Raw genomic sequence first — 21,117 nt, forward strand, 5'->3', positions numbered from 1 at the left:
GCATTGATTTCTATATTGTAAAGGATATCGTTGTTTGGCTCTTGATACCATGCAAAAAAGGTTTAAAGAATAATTCTGATCTATTAAAGAAATGACAGCTTTACAAATTTACACAAGTTATAATAATATCTAAATTATAACTAACACAACATTTGATTGCAAGTAGTTTGTATTTCTGCTTCAATGAGCAGGAGTAATATTATTTGGATGTACTCACTATCTATGTTGTTATGCTATTTTGTAAGAAAACAGAGTTGTTTCTTGATATTGTTTGTACAGAGCTATCTATGTTGTTTTTACAGAAAAACAATTGTTATGCTATTTTGTAAGAAAAACACAATTTGGATGCACTGACTATCTATGTTGTTTGTGTCAAGGCTTGCTGTTAATGAAATGGGGTTAAATCAGTCCAGATAAGCCACCCAAAATACTAGTCTACGCAGGGCGAAGTTGTTATATGTGATGGCAAGGAGCGAAAAAATTGTTCGTGCAGGAAGATGCTTTCATGCACCATTTGACATAGACCGAATCCCCTCCAGCTGGTGCAATTCATTAGTTTGTATGCTACAAATATAAGGTACCATAAAAATGGGAAACATAAGAAGGATGATATCTTGTATTTTTTTTTTTAAAAGGATTAGAAAAGCTCAAGTGTTCTATTTTATATTTATTTATTTTTTACCGATAAAAAAATTATAATGAAAACTTTTTATTCTCAACAATGACTTTTACCTTATAAAATTCAAAAACAACTTCTAGATTTCACAATTTAAAAATTACTTCCAAATTTCACAATCACAAAAAACATTTCTTAATTACACAATCTGAGACTCTTTTATGAAAAAATTATTTCAAAATTATACAATCCAAAATCACTTTTTATGCAAAACTAAATTTCAGATTATATAATCTAAAATCCAAAAATTGCTTCCAAACTATATAATCTAAAAGCATTTCTTTATGAAAAAAATGACGTTTGAATTATAAAATTCAAAACCCACTCCAGATTGCACAGTACAAAAAGTTTCCAAATTACAAAATTTGAACAAAAGAAAGAAAAAGAAACTTAAAACCCGAAGGGCATAGTAGGGATTTTCCTATTTATGAGAAAAGGAAAGTATGGAGGTGAAAAAAAATCCACTATATTTTCTTTTGAAGCCTTTCTATCCACTTTTGTAAAGAATAGCATAATGAATACTAAGGGAGCATCCCTAAGTTTTGTCCCATTGGTCATTAGTTGCTGACATTAGACTCTGAAATAAATATGGATAATGCATTGACCATTTAGCTCAATCAGCACAATTTCAATGGACTCCAATCTACTGCCATTTTTACCAAGCCTCACAATATAACAAACTCAAAATTCAAGAAATTTAAAATAATTCAATAAATAAATGAGTGAGATATGCTGCTAACTTGACATATAAATTAAAACTTGCCTTCGTATACTTTTCTTCTATCTATATACCTATTATCTAGGAAAAGAATGAAATCCTAATAACAAAAATTATATGAGCACCGGGAAGACAAGATCCAACTTCCGTTGAGCGAGCCCCGGGTCCATTATAAGGAAAATTTGGTCCTTAGGGCTTCCTGAGGGCAGATGCAGCACCCATTACAATTGCTAGGACAAGGCCAAGACCAGCACCAACAGATGCCCCCACAGCAGCAGAATTCAATGAATTTTCCTTTGCTCGAGCACCTCTCCTTGCTTCAATCGACATTGCTTGCTCTCGTGCCAACTCCATCGTAAGCCTATCTCTTGCAAATTCCTGAGATGAAATCATTAATAAGAAATAGAATTTATTAGCATGCATTGTTATACAAAAATAATCAATCTGTGCAATGAAAACATGAGAAAATATTGGTATCATTAATGTTGGAAATCCAACATCAATAGTCATGTGACCAAAATAATCTGTACGAATGGAGAACAGTCCTTCCTTATCTCACAACTATATTTTATAAGGTTGGGTTAGGTACCAAACCTAAATTCTAAAATAATATTAGAATTTATCCTATCGATTATTGCTTTATTTATCAGGCTGTTATTGACAAGAAAAAGTATATTATTTTGACCAAATTAGTATATACAAGTAAAGAACAATTCTCACCATACAGGTTAGTTTTTTAATATTGAATTAGATCTGAAGTGTACATGTCAATATTTAACTAAGACCTTAAACAAGGAATCTTGAGCATAACAGATCGAACTTCTAACCCAATAGCTCAGCTGGTTTAGCAATAACTGAAATTCTATCATTTTCTTGATGTAGAATATCTAAATGAGAGAGATCCTAATAACTAAACTTCTATTTAACCATATTTCCATCTATTATCTTTAGTGAAGTATCTAAAGAACTGCATCATTACAAGATTCGCACACACACTGTTTAGTGGAAGAACCTCACAAAAAAAGGCACCAGACACCCTTAAGTGCAAAGCAAGGGCCATCATAACACAAAGTATTGCAGAAAACTAAATGGCACGAAGTATTGCATAAAAACAGGGCACGGAACTGTCGGAATTCAGGTAAGACAAGAAAAAAAAAAGTGGACTCCAAGGTTAAGGTTAGTAAAAAGAAATGGGATAAAGTTTGCTCTGATGCCAAACATGCGTCAATGGCTTGAGCCAACACGAAAGTTCTTTTAGGGAGGGGCACTCATAAGACAGGTAATTTATCTACTATGATAAAGTGTTGTCATGACAGGTAATTTATACAGGTAACTATTGATTATATCACTCATAAGACAGGTAATTTATCTCCTATGATAAAGTGTTGTCATGACAACTTTTGTTTACAAGCTACTTTTCCTGATTTCAGAGAAAAGAAAAACTATAAAATTCTTGTTAGGGGCTTTTGCTCCCTAACAATTTCTGGAAAACCTGTCTAATTATCATAATTGTTTTTTATATTTAATTATAAATCATTTTCTTAAAAATACCAGAAAAAAAACGGCTAACTCTACATGAATATTTTAATTGCCAATATATTTTAGTGTAGCTGATGGAATCAAAACACAAGGGAGTAGATGGTATTAAAAAGCACTGGAAATCTCAAGTAAATTACATGATCACGTACTTCCAGAAAAAGGATGACCTTTAAAGGTCCCAATCTATTACAGCCGAAACTTTAACATTACATAACGCCACCAAGGACGGAACCAAAAACATGAAAGGTGGCCAAAAATTTGACACATGGTAAAAGCAGTGTGAAGATGGAAGTTGGAGCATTAAACTTAAAACACTAAGTTAAAACATAATACTTTCTATAAAATTACAGATAGCAAAATTAAAAGTGGGTGTTAAAAAGAAGAAAAAACAAAGGTATATGTAAATTTATATTCTAGAGGATATGCATTCCTTTGAATGAAAATATGCACCTTCCCATTTAAGTCAACCCAGTCAATTTCTTTTCCAGTATTAATTTGACAAGTGATATCACCATTATTTGACACCTCTTACACCTAAATTGGTACCAATGTAATGTTATTCTATGTCTACGACACTGCATGCATGCCTTTCAAAATCAAACAACAAAAGTTGGTAAGTGAATAAGTAATATATCATCACAACTCACATCAAGGTTTACATGGGTTGACTTTTCCTCTTATAGTATTCTTAGTCAATGTTAGACAACTGGAATATTTGAGCATCTCTTATCAAAATAGTGTAATATGCTGGATACTGTTTAGCTTTTTTTTGTTTTAAATATATTTTGAAAGAACAAGAGATGTATTATGTGAAGTGAAGGAGCTTCAACAACATGTTGATCATTAACTCTATAGAGAGAAAAAATATAACAAAAGTTCAAATATTAGCATTATATTAATCTTAGAAACAAAATAAAAGCTTCCTAAATTTTGATTATAAAACCATATATTTCTCTTTCTCTGAACAATATTTTAAAATTTGAAACACAACAAAAACTCCTAAAAGCTATGTTAATCAAATTCAAAATTAAAAATATTTAGGCATATATTTTCAACATGCACTAAATGAATTCAATGTTTTAGTTAGTAAACACTTCTACAACTTACTAACACGAGGAGGATCAAAAGTTATGTCACGTGGAACCTATAAAAAGGAATTCAATATAAATGCCCTAAATAATTGAGATACTTACCCAATAACAAACCTTTACTCTATACAAATACTACAACTACATCAAGACCCAAATACCCTTTACCTTGGGTGCACCCTACCTGAACAATTATTACCTAGTCTACTATAGAGCTTTCCTAATCGTGCCTTATTCGCAAGGGTTAACAATTGATTCTCCTATCTTTGAAGCTTTTAGCTGAAGGGTCACAAGTAAAGGTTATTTTTTATAATCTATCTATTGAACTTAATTTTGAACAGTGGGGACAATATCAAAATGTTATTGCTTGGTCATCAAAGCTATTCAAATATGTCAATAACCAACTATGCTAAAAAAATTTAAGCATGTAGTGAAAGCTCAAGAATGAATATATAAGAGCAATGTACCATACCATTTATGATGATAATATTTAGATAAAAAAGCCACAATATATGCGCTAGAAACACATCCTCTAATATCTTTTATTATTGATTGAAATTCATATGAGAATTACATTAATGCAGTGTTTATTTCCAGGCACGGATTTGCAAAGACAAATGCAAGCAATGAATGGAAGAGAATGCACGAAAAACAACAAATAAAAAAGTATTTAAAAACAGAAAACGAAGCAAGTATTTGAAGGTTAACTTTCTTTGCAAAATTGAAAAGATTTGCGAGGAAATACGTTCCAATGACCACTTTCTCCTTTCATAATTGTTTATAGTTGAATAAGTTTAATTTTCATGATAACAGTGAATATAAAATTAATAAATAGTATAATATAATAAAATACTCACTACTATAATTATTAATAGTAATAATAGAACTTTAAAATAGTAAAAATAATATAAATAATAATAGTATAAAATTAACAAAATAGTAATAATCAAGGGCAAAATAGTAATCTTCTGTTTTTATCGATTAAACTATTTTTTTAATTTATCAAACACATCACATTACTCACTAACTCCTATAAAATTTCATCTCAAATACCTTCATTTCTCACCATCTTTCTCATAATCCAAACAACTCAACTTTCTTGTTAGATTTATTGTGTTTTATGTTAATTAGGAAACATAGACTTTTGATATTGTTTGATACTGGTAAATATTGTTGATATTGTTTTCTAACAATATCTTCTGTTACCATAGTCATGTTTGGTTGTCATATATAACTTGTATCATTCTTCATTATAAATATATTACCCTATGTGTATTTTAGAGACAAGAGAGATTAATCCTATACCTAGTTTTACTATATTCAATACCTCTCAAATCCACTCTCACAAATTCATCCCCCAATTCAGACATAGCATAAGAGTCTTGTCAAATAGCAAAGAGGAATCTCAATAAATTTTAATTAATAATAAAGTGTGTTATTCTAATGGCCATAATCACAGTTTAGAAGTAAAATATATGCAAAACAAAAATAATGTACTAGTAAAATTATTCAAACAAGTACGAGATTTGACATAATACAGATTTTCCCACCTGAAAGGAAGACTCCTCACCACTTCGGAGTATTTGGTGAATTTGCTGACAGAGAGAATTTACTCCTTCTACTGGAAAAACAATCTCCCTTTTAAGGAAAGGCTTCCTAATGAAGTTAATAGGAGCAAATATAAACTTTTCAGCACCCACCCTTTTAGTAGAATTTGTATTGATTGCATCCAAAGAAATAGAAGCCCCAACAAATCCGGGCATAACATACGGACAAGAATTTATAACTTCAGCCGAGCCAGGTGATGCTTGGTATGCTGTCAAAGCAGCCTCAATTGCTGCCTTTTGATGGTGTGCACTAACTGCAAATTTGTTTGTGATTGCAAGAACCCAAGGAATTCCAAGAGTTTTAGCCTCATCTAAGAAAAGAGACAGGACTGGCCTTTGTTGATTATCATTTGAATTACTACAACGGGGTATGCTATGGGATAAGTTATGAACAAAAACAATCAAATCTGTCTTCTGACTTAGATCACGTATTCCAAGCCACAGTTTATCCCTGAAGCGAGAGGTTTCCACATTTAGTTCCTGTAAAACAACATTAATGTTTATTTAACACGTGAACAAAACATACTAGTGCTCATGGCCAAGCTCTTACAAGCAATCATAACTATGTGTCTCAAATGTTTGCTTAACTACAGAGTATTTGACAGCACTCGGTTATAGGAATATTTTTCTACAAAGTTAAACTGAGAAGAATCTATATCCAGCTCAAGTAGTTATGTAATAAGAACACTAAAACTGGCCAGTTTGCCTATCATATTAACTGTGTTGTCTAAAATATTAATAACAATTCATTGAAACATATAATGCACGTAATAGATTGATAACAACACCATTACCCTACTGAATATAAAATAAATGTTATAGGACTGATTCAATATTTTGGCATCCATAAAAAAAGTACAGACCATGGCCATACCATTAAAGTAGAAAGCAAATATAGAATGCAACAGACATTCAACTGGTTAACATTAGGTTGTTTGATCTATAGAGCAGGCAAACATCAGAAATAAAGAACATGCTTGTTCTTTTTTCTATAAATAATAATAATCTGACAAATAAAAATAATGGAAAATGGAAAACCTGCGTATTTATTCCACTGGAGTCACAATAGCACAAACCATTAACAATAACTTCTCGCACAACCTCTGAAACAGCATCATCATTGGCAGCAGTATTTGGTTTACATTTATTCAAGACAGCCCTTAAAAGAGTAGTTTTACCAGCTCCCTGCACGTAGCAAACTCACGCAGGTCATTGGACAAATAATAAATGGAGTTAAATATGCTGCCCCCAAGAAAAATTGCCTTTACCTCTAACCCAATTAATCGTACTCGGCGGGTCCTTACATGAACTTCTTTGGAAACAGTTGTAAAATCACTGGTGCAAAATATTACAAAGTTATTTAAACTTTCTGGACGGATGAATTTATCCTTGTCAACAGGTGCTGAACTACTTGCAGTCTCAGAGTCAACAGAAGAAAAAGCAGGCATCAATGAGTCTAACACAGTTTGATGTTTTGGTGGACTTCTTAGTGGAGGACCAACTAATATTCTCAACCTCTGTATCTCAGGCTGCATTCCTTGATCAGAAGAATAGTTTGGTGGAGAAGGAAATGATTCAACCATAGTTGAACACCTAATGAACATTAAACAAATGTCACACACCTCACGTATTTAAGTTACTTTGCAGAAATAATATGCAATGAGAAACAACAGGAAAGGGGTGACGTTTAACATATTTTAAGTACCATTTTGCATTACATTGCAAATATATTAGTTTTGTTCCATCCTCCTAGGTCACTAATAAAGGAATCTAGATTATAAACATTGTGTTTGGTAGAGAGGAGAGAAATAAGTAAGATGGAAACAAGTAGGTAGAAAGGAAATAGATGAGAAATAAAGTGAGAAGCAAAAGTGTTTGGTTCAAGAGAAATAGAGAAGAGATACAGAGACAAGAAATAGGTGACAAATATTAAAATGGGTCTCACCATTTTTTAAAATTGTTTCTTTCCTCTTTCATTCCTACTAAACATTCTATTTTATTTTCATCTTCACCCATCTACACAACCAACAAAGACTTTCAGATCAATAGGAAAAGCAAAAACCATACACATGTTCATTCAGGAACATCATCGTTTTAACAGAAGACAGAAGTCAGCAAAAGTTTGCTCATATAATAAAACAAGGTCATTGACATCTCCAGAAACCACCTATAATCAAGCATCCATAATCTATATAGTATATGTAACCAAAGCTTTAGATGAACCGATGGATTGGAGAGATGATATTGGAAAAGCTTTTTATAATTTGTTCATGCACAGGAACAGGAAGAAAGGGAATGGAATGTAATCCCACCCATTGAAATCCAATCCCCAGGGTTTGCAATGATAATGAGTATCCTGAAATTTCAGGAATCCACTTCCCATCCCACTTACTATGAATCACTTAATCATATTGCCTTAGAAATTTTACTTAGCATGTAAAATATATGTTTAACTGTTTCTCCATAATATTATCAAACCAGGTAATTAACAGCTGCACTTGGCCTTGAAAAAACTGCTTCTCCGAACACAAATTAATCATCTCCAAAAAAAAGATTAAACTCATTCAGATAAGATACGTAAATTTTCAAGTCAAACTAAGACATGGAGAGTTCCGAAGAGTGCTCATAAAATCATAACTTTAACAAACCAATATAAAAATGAAAAGCATTGACTCAACAGCATTCAACTAATTCAGCTTAAAAACAAATTGTAAGTTTGTAACACAGACATTATGCACTTTAATAAAGAAAATAAGATGCTTTCATGGACTAAACCATATACATTAGCAATCACAATAACCAATGGAGATGGAGTAACAAGACAGATGCTACTGATAACCAAAATGTCAAAGAAATATTACATATTGTTAGGAGGATTTAAGGGTTATTAGCATTAGGTTATTGAACTTTAAGAGTGCACGGGATTTGTTAGGGGAACCTTAAGAAAGATAGTTAAAACCAAAGAAAGTCCACAAAAGAGAGATAATAATGGAAAAAATTGGACTATGCCCTTTACAGTGAAAGAAAACATACGAACCATACAAAAGAGCAATCTCCTTTCACATTGGGAGAAAGCCCAGTGCAAACAGTCTAATTACACAAGATTCCCCTATTTCACTTTAGAGAGTTCACCCATAAATTATGTTAGGTTCCTAAATTGGGAACCTACGTTCAGGACTCAATTCCTCCCCAAGAAACACAGAAAGAAAGGGAAGTCTGAATGTTATTCACCAGTATAGTATCTGTACAATCCAATGCAGAGGCATAACCCTCTTCCACAGGTATAAACCCGTAAGCACTAAGTAATCAATCAATCCCCCAATCCCTTCTACTCAGCCGCTATTTATACAATCTTACAATCTCACCACAACTGTCCTAACTGTTAGTTTGTTATATTCATTGTTTGTTATATTCATTTCTTCCTATTCCTCCTCTCATAAACTACCCATCCTTTCTTATTCTTATCCCTATCAAATTAGCTCTAACTATCTACTAGATACCCCCAGACAGAAAGCTAACAAACAGTCTAGAGACAATCATTGGCCATTTTCTTCCTATTGTAAGCTCGTGAGACCTTTGCCTCTGGTTGTGATTTATTTGCTTGGCAAACATGATTGGGTCAAGCCTGGGATATTGTACTATATATAGTGAATCCGTTATATATGACTCTCATACTCGTTTTACATGGTATAACAAACTTACTGTGCCAGCAAGAGACTGCCAGATGGGGTTGTTCTTATGGACAAAACCATGTAAAACTCCACTGAGCCAGGCACGGAACTTATAACAGATCTCCTTGTGCAAATAGGATTGAGTGGTTTTCTCTCTTTCAACCAAAATTATTGAGCTTATTTTAAGCAGAAAAACTTAAATAAGAAATAGGAGAAAATCTTTGTAGATGCAGTACACAATGATAGGCTTCCCTATTTATTATGTTTAGAAAGCGCGAATGTATGCTAGTTAATGTATTCCTATGTTTCGTTCATCGATCACCTAGTGCAATCCTGAAAACCTTGATATTTTCTAGTACTTTAACGGTTTCTATTTCTGATCATTATAACCATGGTTATCAAACTCGTGAGTTAACTCGTTAACTCGAACAAGTTTACATGTTCACTAAATGCTTCCAAACTCAGTTTCAGAGTAGAATCACGGAGGTGGAATCGATCGAACTCGCAAGTTTGGTTCCGATTTGGCAAGTTCAATAAAAAATATTTAAGTGTATAACGACTTCGTATGGAGGATGTCTTTTGAAGAAAACTAACCAGATTAGGTTGTGATTAAGTCCCTTCTTCGTTCTTTTGAACTCCTCTGTCATGCAGCCCCTGTCTCACAATCGCACCCCTCTCTCGGAATCGCTTTGCGTCGCTTCATCGTGTATTGCCATCGCGTTCACTGTTGACGTCGTCGCCACCTAACTCACTATTGTCGTCACTTGCCATCGCCGGTTGCTTTCCGTCACGAGCTCTATTTTCGTCGCACACAATGCACACTTTCTATGCAGAGCCTGTACTGTTTGTTTGTGTAAGTGGCATTATTCTTGAGTTATGTTTCAGCCTATTATATTCAGCCCCTCTCTGCACTGTTCTGTGCAATTCTTTTACTAGAAAATTCTTCTCTAGTCTACCAAAAACCGTGGATATTTTATTTATAATATATTTTTTAATTTTGTAGTAAAAAATTTAAATTTGATCGGAATGTTCGGGAATAGATCAAATTCAATTGAGAGGAATCCAACTGCTTCCTCCTCTATTAACGGTAGAAGTAGAAGTAAAAATGCTCCAGGAAAGAGACCTGATATTGGATGGAAACATGGGAGAGATCTGATATTGGATGGAAACATAGGATAGATATTAATGGTAATGATAGAATCCTGTGGAATGGAGAAAATGTTTAGGGATGGAACTCCGGAGTTGAAGAGATTTTCCATTCAAAATTCTAAGCTTGACTTGTAGTTCTTCAGAATATGAGCATAATTGGAGCTCATTTGAAATGATGGTAAAATGTTCACTTAGATGAAGCAACAACCGATCCAGCTCTAGATGTTGTTGATCTTGATAAAATAACTTTCAATGCCAATGAGGATGCACAACTTTTATCATGGGAAGAGTTGGATGAAAATGATGATGAAGATGATAATGTCAGTAGAGGATTAGAGGATTAGAGGATTAGAGGATTAGACATAGACACTTGATATTTAGATTTACGTTTTATAATATTTGAGTGAACTTATTTATTTATAGTACTTTTAAGTTCTATAATTTTGTGGACTCATTTGAATTAGGATGTTATTTATATAAAAAAAATTCATGTCAAAGTAAACTCTTATGAGTTTACCGGACTCTCACGAGTATACGTAAACTCTGAGTTTGACAACCTTGATTATAACTACTAATTCTTTCTCTGCCCTGGGACTGCCCCCATTTCCACCCATCACAAATCTAAACAGATCCATTTAGTATTTAAATTTTATCAAAAGAAAACTAAACCAATAAGTGATTTAGTGTTAGTAATACTATAGTTAAATAGTTGATAGTTAGTATATTGTGGAGTTTTCTTTGTTTTTGTACAAGTGTTTTCCCTGTAATTGAACAGCTGTCAACATTAGACAGCTGTTAGTAAATGACTCATAAATAAGTCAATGTACTTATGATTGTGCAAATAATGTGAATAACACACAGATTCTTTCACTGTTATTTTTCTCTCCTCTCTCTGTTCCATTTATCTTAGAAGTTATGATGTTTTATGGGGTAATGACAATACCAGTTACCATTCACTTGAGCATGAACCAGTGTACATAAATGCAACCCATAACCAGCAATATCAACTTTCAGAGGTTCTCCATTTTTTGCTCGTAGTCCATCTTTCCATCCCAAAGGAACAATTGAGGTTGCAGTTCGAATAACAGGGGACTCAACTATGTGACCAAGCTCCACAGTGCCAGCAGCTGTAAACCCAAGCCATTGCTTCAGATGAGGAAACTGATCAATCCCAGAGAAAGATGAGGAATCAATACTCATATAAAGGTCATAGATTCTGCAAACCAGGAAGGAAAACCAGTATTATTCCTATATGAAACACCAATTAATGTAGAAAAGCATTACCAAAAGCTTGAAACAATAATTAGCCCATTAGATGGAATTCAAGAAGCTTAGAGGACATATCCTCAGAAATATTACAGTAGATAAGATGATTTGGGCATGAATCTTGGTTATGATGTAAGCATATGATCATTTAGGTGTCAATAATTTGAAAACTATGCAAACCCAATTCTGTTAGTGTAACCTGATGAGAAAGATGGTTACCTCTGAAATCTAGATCGATATGACTTCATTGAATGTGATTGAAGTCTTTCCCTCAATTCAGTAATCACAGATCTGACCTGAAAATGTCTTTGCCAAAGGAAAACTAAATGAGAGAACTTACACTACCATATTCATAAATATAATGTTGGAAGATAAATCTTAAGCCTAAATTGGGACACTAGAACAATATCACAGATTGATAAGCAACGAAGAAAAGATCATACCGATGTCAACTTTGAGTACTCTGCACCTGATAGAGACTCTACGGCAGAATTTCCCAATAAATAAAGCTGTCTTACATGAAACAAGTTCCAATGAGTTCAAAATTAATTAAAAGAAACATAGCATCCAGGGAAAATGAAAATTGGAAAATAATGTACACTAACTAAGGAAAAACAAAAGATATGGAATCATTTTACTCCTTTGCTTTTTATCCTGTACATTAAAAATTGATTTTGCATTGTCAAGTACATAAAATTTAAAGCCTGGTTGACATTGATTGTAGAATCCAATGCATAAATCATTAGGTTTTTCCTTAAATGCTAACCTTCAAACCACTGTAAAATGGTTGCTTTAACGGACAAAAGGCAGCAAGAAAACATAACAGAAGATAAAGGTATGAAAAGAACAGAAGGGAAAGAAAAAGAAAGAAAGAAGCAAAAACTGGGAATAACTTAGGAGAAACAAAAAAAAAATCAGGTCAAAAAAGCAGAAGACTGAAGAAAAAAAGTTCTTGAGATCAAGAATGAGACTGCTAGAGATGGATTGTTTTTGGGCGGGAAAAGAGGAGGAAAAAAATTGAGGGAAGCCCATGTTTGATACAGGGAAAACCAGGGACTAAGGGCAACAATGGAGGTTTTGGGTAGTACCATCAGCCCACCACAAAATGACAAAAAGGTGAAGGATATTAATAATTATCAGCTAAAACCATGTAGAGTAGTGCAGTTTACAAAGGGAGCCATGGGATCTTAGTATAATTTCAGAGCCACTGATGTTCCGTTTTATGGCCAAACATACCATAGGAAACTCAAAACACAGAACTGAAAGAGTACAGGAGTATTCATAAGTTTATGTTTGACCCAGGAGGATTAGAAATTATTCTTTTACTAAATGGTGGAATTGGTTTAGTCAACATGCTTCAATCAACTCCACAACAATTTCAAAAGCCACAAGCTGTTTACCTAGGGGACCAAGTGAATGTTTAGGGGGAAGTATTGACAGTTTTATATTTATAAAAAAAAATAAGTCAATTGACTACAATAATTATGAGAAAGGGTGGAGAGGATAATCGAGTTAGTTGGTGAGAATTACAGTCAATTCTGCCATCATCATACTGATTCAGATTGGCAGTTAAGGATTTGACAAAGAAAATCTAATTCCACTCTAGTTTCTGACCTAGTTTTTTTCATCTTATAGGACCAATCAATCTTTTGCATGCAAGTACAATAACAATAACATGCAAAAGCAGTACACCATGAAAAAATAAGAAAGTAAAAACATATATAGAACCTGTGGTGACTCAAAAAGAAAACTGAACTAAATCATCAGTCCATAATATCTACCTGTCCAAATGGCACATATGAAGGCAAATAAGGCACTCTGCGCCACTTTTTCTCATCTCCAGTCATCACATTGTTGGTTGTATCTGTTTTCCCATTCATTGGAACCTCTAGTGAATGTTTATCAGCTTCAGGTAAAGGCTTGAGTGATATGCCATCAGAACCCTCTTGTATTTCAAGCAACTGTGGTGCAACTACTTCCTCCTCATTCAAAGTATTTGCAAGAGAATCAGGGAATGAATTTCTTTCATTGGAACTGATCGGTCTTTCTCTGCCTGTACTAAATTGTCTCCGTAGACCTTCCAAAGGGACTAGCCTTGAGAGTCGCCAGAATGATCTCTGCACAGGCCCTACCCCCAAAACCAACTGCTCTGCGTTAAGCTTCCCTGACCCTTGCTTGTTTTTTCTCAATAATGAGCTGTCAGTTTCATTTTCAGAAGGCCCTGGCTGAGTCTGAGCATTATAATGGTGAAAATAAGCAGGAGATAAAATACGGGGAACCAGATCTTCTGGAATGCAGTAACTCTTAAAATAATGCTGCCAACCTTTTCTATTAACATAGCTGCAAAGAAAAGAAAAAACAAGGAAAAAAAATAATTGATATTCTAATTTTGCAGGTTTGAAGAAGAATCAGCAGGTAACCAATTTAGAAAGTGAGAAAAAAGAACAGGGAAAACATACTCCTTCAAAGCAGCATTTCCAACAGGAGGTTGAGAAAATGTAATGCATTTGATAGAGACTTTTTCATTTTCCTTTGATGAAGATGAAGATGAAGCAGCAATTACTCTCAAAATGGCAAGAGTAGCTAATGCAGCTACCTGTGTATACAAGGAACTTTACATATGTAATTTGTTCAAACACTAAGACTTTATTCACTTGAATGGATTTGAGGGAGAGTAATTGAAGGGATTTGAGAGGATTTGAAGATAAAAATTTTTTGTTGTTTATTTGAGTAGATTTGGAGGTAAGTGAGAGTGAATTTGGAAGTAAATTTTTTTAATTTGTCACATCAATCAAATCCTATACTAATTCTTACAAATTTTATTTCCAAATTCACTCTCACTTACTTCCAAATCTACTGAAATAAACAACAACAAAATTTACCTTCAAATCCTCTTAAATCTCCTCAATCACTCTCCTCCAAATTCATTCAAGTGAACAAAGCCTAAAGCAGTAATGCTTTAAAATCCAAATTGGATAGATCAAACTCACTGCTCCACCAAGTGAATGACCACATAGAACTAGTTTGCATTTCTTCTTTTGAGCAAGCCTATATAATTCTAAAGCAGGTATTCCTTTAGCACGAGCCATGAAACCCTGAGATGTAATATGAATTATGAAGGAAATTATTGGAATCAGAAACATAATATTTACTCATATAGTATTGCTCTATAGCAATACCCAGAAACCAAGGTTGTGATTTTACTGTTGAATAAAATCCTAAAATTATAAAGAGTTGAACAGTTGAAAAATTATAAAGCAGAATAGATAAGAAAGCCATAGAAATCGAACTATTATAAATTTACCATATAAAGAAGCAACAATCTATAGGAATTTGACAAAATAGTTAAATTAATATAGGTCCCTATATAATTTGGAAATTTTCAATCTAGTCGTTACAGTTATGTATCAGGTCCCTGAAGATTAAAAATAACACTAATAATAATAATAATAATAATAAACAGACTGGATTCAAGGAACTCAATATAAAGGATTATGAAACTATAGGGATCCAGTCACCCTTTCAAACTATGAGCCCATTTAAAGATCTCCAGGTATAAGAGTCTGCAAGTTAATTTAATAAAAACATATTGGATAATAGTCATTTACCCTATGAGCTGCAGGTTTGTATTTCTTCTTCGGTTTCTTAGACCTGGATTGTAGAGGATTCCACGTATAGTCTTTTCCATTATGGCTTTCATCATTGTCAGATTCAGTTGATTCATTTTTTTCAGATTCCTCAACAGCATCATCATGAAAGATGGCACCTTGAAGTATATTTGCATCAGCAATGACATCCCTTTCATCAAAATAGAAAAAGGTAAAGATTCTTGAAGTTAAAATGATTTGGAAAAGCTTACACATGGAATCGTATGAAAAAACTCACTTGTACTGCTTTGTTCCTATAAAGGAAGCAAATAAAGTGTCACCTGCCTCTGCCAACAAATACCTTCAACAACATAATAACCGAATAAGTATGACACAACAACAGCAATAACATCGAAGTTGTATTTTCAACTACATGTATCAAATTCTAAAATATTCTATCATAGATCATGTATTCACGTCTATGGAGTATTGACAAATTGTTGATGTTAGGGAGTGGAGAGTGTATGAGAGGAGAAGGAAGAGTTAATATCCTAACTGTTTTAGCAGTTAGGATGGGTGGGAAATGACTTGTATAAATAGAGTTCTATTCTTTTGTTAGGGGATTAGTTTTTGGAATATCAGTTGGTTAGACAAGATGTTACGTACCTGAGTACGTAAACTAGCCAAATACAACCTTTCACATTCTCTCACACGTAACAGAACAATAAACGAACGATATTGGATGAATGAATCTCTTTTATTGATGGTAATATCTGAATAAACAAGGGTAAACAATAATTGGGAGCATAACCTCCTTCAATTACTTTGAGAGCATAACCTCCCTCACAAGACAATAATGTCTGTCACAAAACTCAATAATCAAAAGTCTGTCTTTAACCCTAGACTCTAAACTTATTTATATTAATTATTTCCCGCCCATCTCTTATTAAATATTCCTCTAGAATATATATCTGCATTTAATATAAATATCCTTATATTTAATATTTAATATTTAATATAAATATCCCTATATTTAATATAAATATCTCTCCATATATTATCCTAGCATATATCCTTAATTATAAATATCTTATATTGAATATTTCCCTAAATATATATTTATTTACTCTAATTAACTTATACTATATTTATTTACTTTAATTAACTTATACTAAATATTCTCTCTGCTCATATACTTTCCAACCCTTATTATTACCCCTACCTTATATCGTAACACAAGAACATTGGTCCTGTGGAGGGGGATTATGCTCCCAGTTACTGGTTGTACATGACATTTGTTGATGTGAATACAGATATTCATTCTTTTCATACAATTGTGTGCGAGTTGTGTGTGTGAGTGCTTGGAACAAATAGGTTTCATACCCAGAAACCTATCAGTTGACCTCTCAATCTTCCATAATAGTTTCAATAATATTATTTCTCAGTCTCTTTACCACTAGGGATTGCTAATCTCCATCTCATCTATTTGAATTATTGCAGATCTTCTGCACACATGCCTACAAAAAGCATATAAGATGAGCTTCTACCATCTTTCGTAAAATACTGCCCAAACTTCTTCTCTAATGTATCTGTTCCTAATCCTATCTTGTACGAATAGTGTGTAGTTTGTGCCTTCATATCATGGAATATTCTCATTCCTGGTACATTGAGTTTATTCTCTTGTCTGTTATTTTCCTTAATCAAGAGCAACATCTTTCTGTTATGAATAACAGCCAAATCCATCCTCTATTTCATCCACTGCATAAGTCAAAATAAAAGAAACCTAAGGAAGACAGTCCATAAAATTTGAACCCAACGCTAAATAATCTCTTAGAGCCTAAGAGAAGAAGAAGAGACAAAGTACTTCAATGCACAATTCTATTTTGAGAGAGAATGCAATACTATAAGTAGTTACCAATAAGGTAAGTAAAACTAGAAATTCACATGCTAGGTTGTTAAAAAACACTAAACAGAACAAACAAATGCCATGACATTAAAAAGAAATCATTAAAAATAAAGATCACACCAATTAATGTAAAAAACATCCAAATAACCTATTTTTTACCTCCAAAACACAATCCAAATATATTCTAGAATGGATGAGAACAATAATAAAGGATAAAAGCCTCCAAATACCAAAATATATAATGGCATATTGGAATCTTTGAAAATAATGTAAGATTAGAAGAAGAATTAAATTGTATAAAGAATGAATGAACACCTATGAGGAACATGATCTGACGATGGTTGCACCCTCTCCAAAGCAACAACTTGTCCACCAAAATCTGCCTTAAATTTATTTACAGCTCGAATCATCTCACCAGCAGGTCTCTATATAATAAGTCAGAAATAATGAGTAATAAGTTTATTTAACTTATAAATATTCATACAATAATTCATCCAAGAAAATCATATTAAAGTTACAAAGTTGCTATAAGCACTTGTCTAAGACTCTGAGAGGCATATGCCTTGTAGTTGATTCCAAGATTATAGAAAACCATCGCATTTCATAGAGCTACTGTACTTGTAGCATTTAAATAAACACTAAAGAATATTAAAGCTCCAGGAATAATCCTCAAAATGATAGACAGAAATATTTGTATACAATAGCATATGGCCTTTCATGATTCACATGAAAGAACACCAAACCTTTAAAATATTCATCATATTCATTTATGCTTTAGGGAAAAAAAAGTATTTATGATTACTTTATGAAGCCAATTAGCTTTTACCATGTTTCTTAAAATTATAACCAAAGAAAATCAATTTTCTAATTTACATAAATTAGAAAGGTTTAATTTTCATAAAGTATCACTCAAACATTTTCACACTGATATCTAATATGAATTCATCCTATGCTCACATTATGTCAATGAATAGAATATGAAGCTAAAATGATTAAGTCCTATTAGATACAATTGTAAAGTAGTTTTAGGCTAATAGTGCATAGTAACTAACCGTGTCTCTCATACAGAATTGCCGTTGAAGAACAACACTGTATGAAACCTATAGTAATTCTAAGAAACCCTTTTCCTACACATTTTTAGTATCGCTACTTTTCAAAGTTTAATAAAGAAGACCCACAAATGTAACTTTAATAAAGACCAAAGACACCGCTTTTCTTCTTTTAACACCCCGACTTGAAACCGTGTTTCTTCATATTGTAGACGGATATGGAAGATACGATCATAATTGTTGTTGCAGAAACTCCAAAAACCACAATTTTTCTGATACAATCATAATTGCGGTCACAAGCACCCCAGGCAGAAAATCTACATACAGTTCTAGACATGTTTGTCTTGTTCTTAAATTAGAATTAGTTTAAACCCAATAATATGCATGATCCTATAATTTACACATTTTTCCGCATATTACCAAGGTAAAACTCCAATTCTAATTGAAAAATAACACAAACAACATATATACAAACACCTCAAATAGGAAAAAACTTACAAACACTTCTTTATGTATTGTTTTTATTGTTCTCCAATTAGAATTAAATATTCTTCTCAATAATACGCACTGATATTTACTACAAACCTTTGTTCACGTATTAACAACGTGAAACTCCAATTCAAACTAGAAATAAGTACAAGCAACCGTATGCAAGTTGTGTCCTTTCACAAAAACCTTGACATTGCCGTCAATATCACACTCACATACCATTTTTTACCTGACAAACTTATATATCGAATCAAATTTACAGTTAGAGTCCACCTCGGTGATTTACTTGAAAAAAAAAGCATTTCATCAAACGTCAAACTTCAAAATCGATTGAAAAACAACAAGGTGACTACAGTAAGAACAAATTGAAGTACACATTACTCCTCTCAAATCAGAATTATACAGAACCCAACCCAAACAAACATTTTAGGATTCTTATTTTAATTTTGAGGAGAACGATAAATTAAAGCGAGGAAAGAGACCTTGTAGACGCACTCGGAGAGGACCATGCAGCAGAGAAGGTCCTGCAAATCGGAGACGGAGTCCGCCTTGAGAGCGCGGCAGAGGTTGGTGAGGCGTTGGTACTCCTCCTGGATCCGCTTCTTCTGCTCACGGTGGGAGGCCCACGGCCACTTCATCCGCCACTGGAGTGGGCCCCACGACACCTTGTCCTTCAGGCCCAACAGCTTCTCCCGCTGGTCCTTGATCCATGGCTCCACGCGGCTCTGTATGAACTCCATAACAGCCCTAACCAGACTCACTCCAAGAAGAGACGCAACAACGCGTTGCGTTGTGTGGTGTGGGAGGGAACTACAAGAACCAAATGGAAATCACTGATACGCTTGCAAAATTTTATTATTATTATTATTATAATTATTGGTTTATATAAACAATATTTCATGATATAAAAGAAAATTAATGAAGCACAAAATTTGGGTAGATTATTTTACCATGAGTATTTAATGTACTTGTTATGGTTTTATTTGTAATAATTAATTACCTAATCACCCAAAATTAAGGAAAATCGTTAGATTAGATAATAACAATGTTTCGAAAGATTGATTAAATTCAGACGATTATAACAGTATTAATAGTTATTTTGCAGCTAATGCTTTTTCCTTACTGTTAACATAATATCTCTCTTTTTTTTATTTTATAGTATTTTATTCCGAACATAGTTAATGAAATTATTAAGAATGGGATCTTGTAAGAAAACACATTAATTTTTTTTACTTGTGTTTCATAACAAAACCATAATGTAATAAAAATAATATGAAATTCTTATATTTTTGGGATTATGTAATAATAATGGGCGAAAATAAAATGTGATTGTGGTGATTTGATTTGATGTGGGAAAAGGAATAAGTGAGGGAATATCCACTCTCCTTATATTTTCTTTGGTAGTTGCTTCCGTTAAAATATTCTTCCGGGGTTGCATTCTTTTTTTTTTAAAACATAAGATTATATGTTTGTATATTATTGTATTTGTTTGGTTGGATTAATTTTGTCCCTTATTTTTCTATTAGTTCAATTTAATTTTTTAATTTTTAAAATGGTTTAATTTATTCATTTACTTTAAGTTTAGGTTGAGATTATTGTTGTGTTTATTCATATCATATATTAATTTGTCAAATTTTCAATTTTTTATTTTTTATTTTTTTAATTTTTTAAAAAAAATAAATAGTCACGTAACTATGATAATGAAATAATAAGTAAACTTTAGAAAAGAAAGGATTTGAATAGAGTTTGAATTTTTTTGCAATTGATGTTAGACGTTGTTCGCAGGAGTTAAACTATTTGTAAACAATGTTTAACACTTAAGGATTTTTCAAAACGTTTAAAAACATAGTAAAAAAATAGCAAAAATGAAAGCTCGTTTTGATACTGATTCACTCTAATTGAGTTACGTTTAGTTCTCTTTTAAACACTCTTAAAGGGTTTCACTAACTTTAAAAAGTTACGAGTTTCACCACTCTTAGTTTAACAATGAATTTCACCACTCCTAGGTTTATACTAACCCAAATGGGTAAAATTGTTTAACTCCCCCTAAGTTAAACAACAAAGTGTTTTAAATCATTTTGGATTATCCAAAAACAACAGTGTTTTTTCAAACAAATATAGAGAGGATATTGATCAATACAAAATATATCTTAGGGAAGAAGATATGTGTATCTATGTCTCCCCTTTTTCGTATGATAGGTTGTACATTCATATGTATAAAACCCTTGAGCTATTAGGTTCACAAAATGGATTAAAAACAATCTCGCCTGTGCAAGACAGTGGAAAAGGGAAGAATGTTCCGCCCGTTGGTTCTAGCTAATTGTTGAGTATAGTACTCGGTGTGAAATGCTTCAAAGTTTTTACTCATATGC

At 32.8% G+C, this 21,117-nt stretch overlaps 1 protein-coding gene across 1 annotated transcript; it reads right to left on the bottom strand.

The window, feature by feature from the left end:
* Positions 1-1,308: 1,308 nt before the first annotated feature.
* On the bottom strand, positions 1,309-19,575 carry LOC124822160 (lipase class 3 family protein). Its single transcript, XM_088094058.1, has 14 exons — positions 19,228-19,575; positions 17,523-17,632; positions 15,600-15,662; positions 15,323-15,512; positions 14,705-14,809; positions 14,174-14,310; positions 13,496-14,054; positions 12,158-12,223; positions 11,934-12,010; positions 11,392-11,664; positions 6,897-7,221; positions 6,667-6,813; positions 5,572-6,108; positions 1,309-1,772 (listed from the first exon to the last, which is right to left on the bottom strand). Exons 1-14 carry the CDS (start codon positions 19,483-19,485, stop codon positions 1,584-1,586), a joined length of 3,036 nt encoding a protein of 1,011 aa, XP_087950184.1. The 5' UTR covers positions 19,486-19,575; the 3' UTR covers positions 1,309-1,583.
* Between the last annotated feature and the right edge of the window lie 1,542 nt (positions 19,576-21,117).

The sequence above is a fragment of the Vigna umbellata genome, chromosome 7 (genome assembly GCF_029865625.1).
Source record: "Vigna umbellata cultivar VRB3 chromosome 7, Vumbellata_1.0, whole genome shotgun sequence".
Taxonomy (NCBI): Eukaryota; Viridiplantae; Streptophyta; class Magnoliopsida; order Fabales; family Fabaceae; genus Vigna; species Vigna umbellata.

Excerpts from the sequence above, each read along its gene's own strand:
- LOC124822160 (XM_088094058.1), bottom strand. The coding sequence starts at position 19,485 with ATGGAGTTCATACAGAGCCGCGTGGAGCCATGGATCAAGGACCAGCGG. Across the intron at positions 15,663-17,522 it reads TCAGATCATGTTCCTCATAG|GTATTTGTTGGCAGAGGCAG; the intron begins GTGTTCATTCAT and ends ATGTTGTTGAAG. Across the intron at positions 14,055-14,173 it reads GGAAATGCTGCTTTGAAGGA|CTATGTTAATAGAAAAGGTT; the intron begins GTATGTTTTCCC and ends TTTTCTTTGCAG.